The following is an 8,650-nucleotide window of genomic DNA, read 5'->3' as shown; positions in this document are numbered from 1 at the left end:
GGTACTTTAGTCTTTTAGATTTGGTGATTTTGTAATTCTCAAGTTTCATTAAGGGTGATAGGGTCTTTTGCTAAATAAAAAAGTTAAAAAACTGAAGGTGCGTGAACAGTAGTCGCAGGCTTCAAACAGCGCATACGGCGCCATCTGATAAATGAAAGCCTGTTTCCAGGGCGGTCACTGAAGCATCACGGTGGCCCCTCCACAACTAGGTTGTGCATGTGATCTAATTGCCTCAAGTTTAACACATGTGGCCTTTTCTTTCTTTTTTCTTTTTCCCTCTCTCCTTCTTGATTTTTGTGTTGGCCTTCCAAATGCTCAAAGCAGCCTTTCAATTTTATTTTTCTTAAGATTCAGTCTGTGTTCTTTAGATTACTATTTGTTTTGTTTGGAATAATTTATGAAATTGTTTTTTTCAATTTCATCCCCCATGTATTTTTTTCATCTGTTAGGTTCGATCCCTATTTTTTTAATTGCTATTTATTTTATTTAAAATGGTTTTTAAAATTGTTTTTCTTTTTTACACTTTCATCATTTTTTTCCCCTATCAAATATTATTATTTTTTTAATTGCTATTTTTTTTACCTTGAAAATCTTTAAAAATTGATTTTTTTTATGATTTCATCCTTTAACATTTTATCGGTCAGGTGTTTGGCTTCTTGATTGAGCTTAAGTCTAGAATTTAATGAGTTGCAGGTTAGAGAGATTAACTTGGGTTTATGAGGTTCACTCGGGTTTGCTTGTTTTTTTTCTCTTTTCTTAAGCTCATTTTTTGTCGGTTTCATTCTCCATCATTTTGTTTTCACTTTTTTATGGGTTCTTTAGTCGTTTTCAAAATAACACAAGTTACCTAGAGTTTTTTTTTTCGTCTTTGTTAAATTTAGTTTTTTTTAAAAAAATAATTAAATTAAGTTAATTGGTTTCATCTTTCAACATTAAATTGGTTAGATGTTGAGCTTCTTGATTAAGCTCGAGTCTAAAACTTAACAGACATGAGTATGAAAGATTAACTTGTGTTTAAGAGGTTCACCCGAGTTTGCTTGATATCTTTTCGCTTTTTTTAAGCTTATTTTCTTCCGGTTTCATCCTCCAATATATATTTTTTATTTCTATGGGATTTTTTAGTTGTTTTGAAAATAACACGGGTTATCTTGGTTTTTTTTTTTCCTTTGTTGAATTTTTCTTTTTTATAAAGGTTTTTTTTAATTAAACTAAATTATTTGATTAGGAATAAGCATGAGATGTTTGTTTCATGGTATTTTATTTTATTTGCTTTTTGTGTCGCTACTTTGATAGTATGTGCAGTTTTTTCAATTATCTAAATTAATCTAACCCGGAGTGTAACTCGGGTCATCTAGCTAGTGAGCAACTAAACGAAGTCATGAGGTACGTTCAAAAGACCTTTTTAATAGCACAATTAAAAACAAATGAAATAACATAATTTATATGTCACAATTGAAAATCAGGATTTTTATAACTTGTCACTATTTATAATAACCATGCCCAATAAAAATATTAAATAAAATTTTTTAAAAAAATACACCAAAATTCTAATCAACAAAACTCTAATTATAATAACACGAATATCTTCAAAAAAAAAAATATTTTCAACGAGATAAATCTGATAAAACTATATAAAAACCATGAATGATGATGACCCGAGTAAACTGAACTTCACACCTAAAAAAGAAGGGTGACTGTCTTGTCCGACGGCCGTACACACATACGCACCATAAAAAACCACAAACAAACAAATTTGACAGACATATATTAGCTGGATTACACCCTTTAATTGTCTGCACGGCTCCTGAAATTAGTTTCTTCTATTCCAAGAGAAGATTAAAAAAAGAAAAAAATGAAAAATATCGCGGCAAATAATGATGACCGTTGAAAGAAAGCGGTAGGTGAATTGTGTTTTTTTTTTTTTGGAGGAAAAAGGCCTAAGAAAATGGAAGGGGAGGCCGGCGATTCCCCTCCTGTGTGTGCGTGAGTCAGCATGGAAGGAGACAAGAAAGAAAATATATCACATGTGACTTTTTGATAGCTGACCATGATATTTAAGGCCTGTGTTCATGTATAAAATAAGGATTACAAATAAAAATGCTTTTTTTTACTTGAAACGAAGACAAATAATATCTAGGGGCACTTGATGGTGCTCAAATCAAAGAACACCATCAATTATAAAATAGTGTGTCAGTTCGTTGGATTTAACATTATAATAACCCTAATTCTGTTAATAAGAAAGAAGAGAGAGGTGAGAAGCATCCCTGTAACCTCTTCTGAAACTTTCAAGGATATTACTTTGAGAGGGTTAGGCAGGGATTTCATTTCTTTATCTTTCCCTTCTCTCTTCTTCTGCTGTGGAAAAAGGAAGACGAAACCTTGGCATTGGATTGGGGATACATTTCTCTTTAGACAGTTTGAAAGAGGCATGTCATCTCTCTCTCTCCCCCCTGTTTTAATTCCAAGGACTGGGATCTGATTGATTGTCTTGGTTTTATATGTTTTCTGGAGTTTTTCTTATTATTATTCCTGAATTGCGTAGTCCTATTCTTAAACAATGAGATCTTGATCAAGTTTTGAACTTAATCGACATTCTCGAAGTGCAGGATTGTAAAAAAGGGAATGGATACAAATTCTATAAAATATTAACGTGATCGTTGAAGATCACAAGTAATTGGGAATTGTATTGAAAAGATGCAGCCTTGTGGATTAGTATTAAGATTGTAGAAATAGGAATAGATGGAAACATTTTATTTGTTACCATACATGCTTTTTGCCTCTATACGTGCTCGGATCTTTTTTAGTCCATTCCATTTTATTGTAATCCAATGATCTTCTTCTCGTAGCCCACATGGATTCTCTTTTTTTCTTATCACTTTGCACTTCTTTGACATACTCTGATTTGTTAATACCTCTGCGAATGAAGGAGTTTTGTGTGTCTATCAGCAGAATACATGAAATAATTTTGTGGGTTTCAAGAACTTTTGGACTCCTTTCTTCTTTTCTTTACCCATTGCATTCCTTATATGCATTTGCTTCTGTCTTGTATGAATCTTGATGTGTAATGATAAAGACGTGTCCAGTTTTGGTCACCCAATGTTTGTCATGGAGCCTGGCAATGGCTTGGGAAGTTTTGGGGGAGTATATCTGAGAAATTAATTTCGGATCTATAACTTTGCCAAGAAAAGGTCGCTTTTGGATGCATTATTTGATCTTATGTTCTCTTGAGAATTGTGAAAGATTTCAATCTAAATGGTAACTTTCGCATTGAATAAAGTCATTTAGAAAACTCAGGATTTGCTATTTAAATCAAAATCATTGTTTCTTTTATCTTTTACGATTTATCATATTCTCCTTTTTCATGAGAGTCAACAAATAATATCATTGATTTTTTTCTTTCTGAACATTTAATAACTCTTAATCTTCCCACATGACCTTTTTTTTTAATTAAAATCTCATTTTGATCCCTTCTTTCAATCTGCAGAAGGGTTACTTAGAATCTGATAGAAGAAATGGATAACATCTCCGAAGAATTTGCCCTAGTTGCCAAGAAAGGAGCTCCAGTGCCACCTCCATCACGCGGTCCACCAACAACCAGTTACCACCAAAAGGGGTTATTCATAAATGCCTCAACATTAAGAGGATATAGCTGTGTCCGCACAGCTACCAGGGACTTGTGGGACCAACTCTTTGATGAAGGCTATAGAGCCGATGTTACGATTAGCACTGATAATGGTGGCTCCATATACGCGCATGCTAGTGTTCTTGTAAGCCCTTGTTTCATTTTCTGATGAATATATGATGATAAAGAGTTGGTTTAGATTACAAAGTGCTGGCCCTTTTAGAAATTTGACTAAACATGTAATGAAAGTTTGGATAAGGATATAAGAAATATCCAAAAGGAACTGTGGTCTGTGTTATCCTAAACTGCTGTATTTTTGTCAGAAGGTCTGGCCAATGATCATAAAGAGATGGGATTCCTGGTTTCCTGCCTTGTGGTGAATATAGAAAACCTGTGTGTTTGTTGATTTTATTTTTCTGGCTACACATACAGCACAATCATAGAAAATTAGTACATCCTATTACCAGCAATAGATTGTGCAGATCTTGTAAATAAATTCACATATTTTAATTGCAAATTTTCATTTTCCAGGCTTTGTTAGATATGAATCTGCTATAATAAGATGTGCTCTGTTAAATCAAAACAGAATCTTATTCATAAACTGAATGTTTCTCAACAGGGAATGGCTTCTCAAGTGATGAAAGGAATGCTAAAGCAAGCAAAAGGCCGAGGTCGACGACGATCGATCTCAATTCATGGTGTTCCACACAACGCTGTTAGAGTTTTTATTCGACTCTTGTATTCTTCCTGGTAACAAATTTACCCTCATTGGTGTTTCTACAAGAAGATAAAAAAGAAGATGAATGCGCTGTATCTAGGACCTTTTTTTATAGCGTGTTAACACTGCTGCTCTTATACTAAAACTGTTATTCGTGGTCTTTGCACAGCTATGAGAAAGAGGAAATGGAGGATTATGTGCTGCATTTGCTAGTGCTCTCACATGTGTTTGTGGTTCCAGCATTGAAGCAAATATGTATTCAGCAGTTGGAGCATGGTTTTCTTACCTCAGAGAATGTAGTTGACATCTTTCAGCTTGCATTGTTGTGTGATGCTCCCCGGCTTAGCCTCATTTGTCATCGCATGATCTTGAAGAACTTCCAGGAAATTTCCATCACTGAAGGATGGAAAGTAATGAAAAAGAGCCACCCATCACTTGAAAGGGAACTTCTGGAGTCCTTGGATGATGAAGAAAATGTAAGGAATCTATTTTCTGTACAACATTTGTGGCCACTCATGTTTAAAGCGGCAAATCTGAATGGTCCAAATCATTTGCAGATGCAAAGGGAAAGAATTAGAAAATCAAATGAGAGAAAGATCTATTTCCAATTATACGAAGCAATGGAGGCTCTTGTTCATATATGCAGAGATGGTTGTCAGACAATTGGGCCTCATGATAAAGATTTCCGAGATGATCAGGCACCCTGCAACTATTCAGCATGCAAAGGACTCGAAATGATTGTCCGCCATTTTGCTAGTTGCAAGCTAAGAGTACCTGGTGGTTGCATCCATTGCAAGAGAATGTGGCAACTATTGGAACTACACTCCCGTCTCTGTGTTGATTCAGAGGCGTGCAGAGTTCCTTTATGCAGGTGAGCCTTCTATACTTCTCATCCTATCATTATGACATGAATAAACCTCGTTCTCTTGTTAGACTGATCAACCGAGAAACTTGTCGTGTTAGGAATTTCAAGGAGAGGACCAAGAAACAAAGCAAGAAGGATGAGATTAGGTGGAGAATACTAGTGAAAAATATACTCAAGACAAAGAGCATCGGAGGATCGCCATTCTTTTCATCAGCATTTTCCATGTCTTCTTGATGGAAAAAAAAAAACAGATTTCAATTGTAGATTTGTTGTAACCATCTTGTAGAGAGGAACAACGTCTTTTTGAAAAAACTGTTGTTCCTTTCTACCTTACTGTGAACAAAAAAAAAAATGATGAATCAGCAAATATATCACTTTGCTTTGATAAGCATTTTATATATTAACCAAAAATATATAAACACAGCATTTCTTTGCTTTGATAAACACAGCATGTCGTTTGGTTGTTCAATACGTCTCACTGTCCATGTCGTTGGAAGATCAAGCCAGGACATCGATCCTAGCGAACATGTCCTTGTTTTGAACGGAGCATGTCTCTGTTTACATTTTATATATTAACCAAAAATCTTATTTTTAAAATTAATAAAAATAACACTTACAAAAACAATACAACCAATAATAATATATAATCAATTAAATTCAACATTATATTTTGTTATTAAATAAAATAATAAAATAAAAATAAATGATTCGCTATCTAGTTTTAAAAAAAGTTATTAATTGTTGGGATAAAAAGACAATGAAAACAATTTAATAGAAAGTAGAATATTAAATAGAAAAAAACATTTGAATCTCATCACTGGTGATATTTTAAGTATTTTTTATTTAAAAATATATCAAATTAATGGTTTTTTAGGATATTTCTTTTAATTTATTTTAACATCTTTATATCACAATTATCCAAAAGATCTGAAATCATAATTTTTTTTTATATATCTTAAGTTCAAACTCACCTTGAAATAAATTTTCAAAAGCAATGCAACCACATTACCAAATCAACATTCTCAAGTAGCTTGTGCATACAAACATCAATTTTGGAGGCATTTTTTTGTACAAAATATTTTAGAGGAAGATATTTTCTTGATTTTCCAAGTTTATTTCATGTAAAATAGTTATAAAAAAATGATCAATATAAAGTATTTCACAATCAACTTATAAAATTTCATAAAATATTTACAGATAATAATTCACTTACAATATCATCCAATTATTTCATCTACTACCATCATTATCTTACCACCACTTCACCACAAAACCGAAACCCCCACCACCACTTTCATTATCTTCATTGTTGTCGCCACCACCAACACCAACAAGTCGCTGCCACCCCTATTACTCCACCACCACCATATCAATACCAACACCACTAGGTCATCAGCACTACCACTACTTCATTACACCATCATCGCTATCATCCTTATTCTCACCTCATCATCACTGCTACCATACTACCTCATCAATATAGCACAATATCATCACTCTATTATCATTATATTTTTAACATCATTTCTTATTAAAATCATTTAAAATGTTTTATAAGAAGATATTTTACAAATAAAAGAGGTTGAGACACTCCAATGATATATTTTTATTTTGATGAAATATAAAATATTTTAGCAAAGAAATAAACATTTATACAAAGCAAACACTCCATTGATATATTTTTTATTTTGGTGAAATATAAAATATTTTATGCAAAGCAAACACATATTTTTATTTTGGTGTGTCTCGACCTCTGTCATTAAGAGAAAAAAGGTTGCAGCCACACAACAATCCTTATAACATAATGACTTGTTTACGGGTCCTGCTAAGTTACAACTCGAATAAAAAAAAAATTAAAATAATCAAGTCATAGAAAATTATTTAGCATTGTTATTAAATTTAGTCTAGCAAGTCAATCTTAAAACCCCCTAACTTGACTTCTTGTCTAGCTCAAGTTTAAAATTAAACCATATTGAAGTTGCCTTGATGTGAACCAATCAACTTGACACATCCCAAGACAATCTGGATGATCTGCAAAAGCGTGATTTGACTTTAAAAAATTCAAGATAATTTTTTTTAATATTAAGATGATGAAAATAGTGAGGCGCACAACATACTTTAAAATAAGTCGAATCCAATGGTGTACAATGACAATATGGTTGTTGGAGCACCTCCCCTTCTTATCTTTTCTCTCTAAACCTCTCTCTAACTTCTCTCTATAGAAGTTCACAAATGAGCCCCCCTTTTCTTTTTTGAAGAAGCCAAATGGGTGTAAAACACATTAGAATAAAAGAATATATATATATATATATATATATATATATATATATATATATTAGAAAGTACGGAAACCTTATTAATGTGTAGAAATAAATTGTGTATCATTGATAAAATTATTGGATGATAAATAGAAACTGTTTTGATGTTATGTCTATAAAACAATTTATGTCATTTTCATTAATGTTGTGAAGAATATTGGTTAGATCACGATTTAAAATCCTAGGATATTAGAACCTTTGGTTTGTGACTCAATAGACTAACAAAAATATAAAAAATGAGGGAATTTATGTTATGCGGCAGTGATATTAATGACATGATAATAATAATTATATATAAAGATAAAATTCCTCCTGAGACAAGTTTGGCATCAAATGGTTGAAATAGATGATCGAGATATAGCTGTTATTACGATAGTAAGGTTAGCTCTGGCAATAGCATAAGAACTGGTTTTGAAGATATTTGCACATGGAAAAAGGTACGAGGAGTTTCAAGGGAAGACAAACTGTCATTGCCAACATATACTCTTGAAAGTGTTAAGGATATAGTCTGTGATTTTATTATGTTGGTTAAACTGGATAACAAACATGTACATGGTTGCTCTGAGAAAAAAGTATGTCCTAGAGAGATGTAATAATGGATAATTCACCTGGTCTCCATTGATAAGTGGAACTATGCTCTATTACAAGTTGGGGATCAATGTGAGATGAGCAGGAAAACAATGAGATAGAGTAGAAGAAGGAAGGCTTTGAAGCCAGGAAATAGCATAAGTAATTATGATGACATAAAAGTGATTATAGGGAGGATAAAAGAAGCCTAAGTTTAATGTCATCATGTCCAAGCAAGGATCTAAATTTCGAGGATGAATTCTTTTAAAGAAAGAAAGAATATAAATCTCTAGATAAATATAGGAATGATGGTATTAAGATTCTGACGAGTAATGAAAACTTGAGATGGAAGAAATGAATAATTAATTAAAATAATAATAAATATGATAAATAATAAAGAGGATGACCGCTATAAATAAATTTAAGGGTATTATTGAAGTTGAAAAGAGATTTATGAATTTTGAGTTCGAAGTTAATAACGTCGAAGAAATCGATAATGAGTTTTTATGGATAAAATAAAAAAATAAATCAAAATAAATATATTTTAAAATAAGAAAATG

General features: G+C 32.3%; 1 protein-coding gene across 1 annotated transcript; it reads left to right on the top strand.

The window, feature by feature from the left end:
• The first annotated feature begins 2,085 nt into the window (after nucleotides 1–2,085).
• On the top strand, nucleotides 2,086–5,649 carry LOC18101109 (BTB/POZ and TAZ domain-containing protein 4). The gene is made up of 6 exons (XM_006380553.3): nucleotides 2,086–2,426; nucleotides 3,485–3,767; nucleotides 4,242–4,372; nucleotides 4,510–4,816; nucleotides 4,898–5,211; nucleotides 5,304–5,649. The coding sequence occupies exons 2-6, from the start codon at nucleotides 3,513–3,515 to the stop codon at nucleotides 5,437–5,439; spliced, it is 1,143 nt and encodes a 380-aa protein (XP_006380615.1). The 5' UTR covers nucleotides 2,086–2,426; nucleotides 3,485–3,512; the 3' UTR covers nucleotides 5,440–5,649.
• The last annotated feature ends 3,001 nt before the right edge of the window (nucleotides 5,650–8,650 follow it).

Source organism: Populus trichocarpa, chromosome 7 (genome assembly GCF_000002775.5).
Source record: "Populus trichocarpa isolate Nisqually-1 chromosome 7, P.trichocarpa_v4.1, whole genome shotgun sequence".
NCBI classification, from domain to species: Eukaryota; Viridiplantae; Streptophyta; class Magnoliopsida; order Malpighiales; family Salicaceae; genus Populus; species Populus trichocarpa.
This window is presented reverse-complemented; position numbering and strand designations above follow the sequence as displayed.

Coding starts and splice junctions, on each gene's coding strand:
- LOC18101109 (XM_006380553.3), top strand. CDS start 3,513: ATGGATAACATCTCCGAAGAATTTGCCCTAGTTGCCAAGAAAGGAGCT. Junction 3,768..4,241: donor ACGCGCATGCTAGTGTTCTT/GTAAGCCCTTGT, acceptor GTTTCTCAACAG/GGAATGGCTTCTCAAGTGAT. Junction 4,373..4,509: donor CGACTCTTGTATTCTTCCTG/GTAACAAATTTA, acceptor GTCTTTGCACAG/CTATGAGAAAGAGGAAATGG.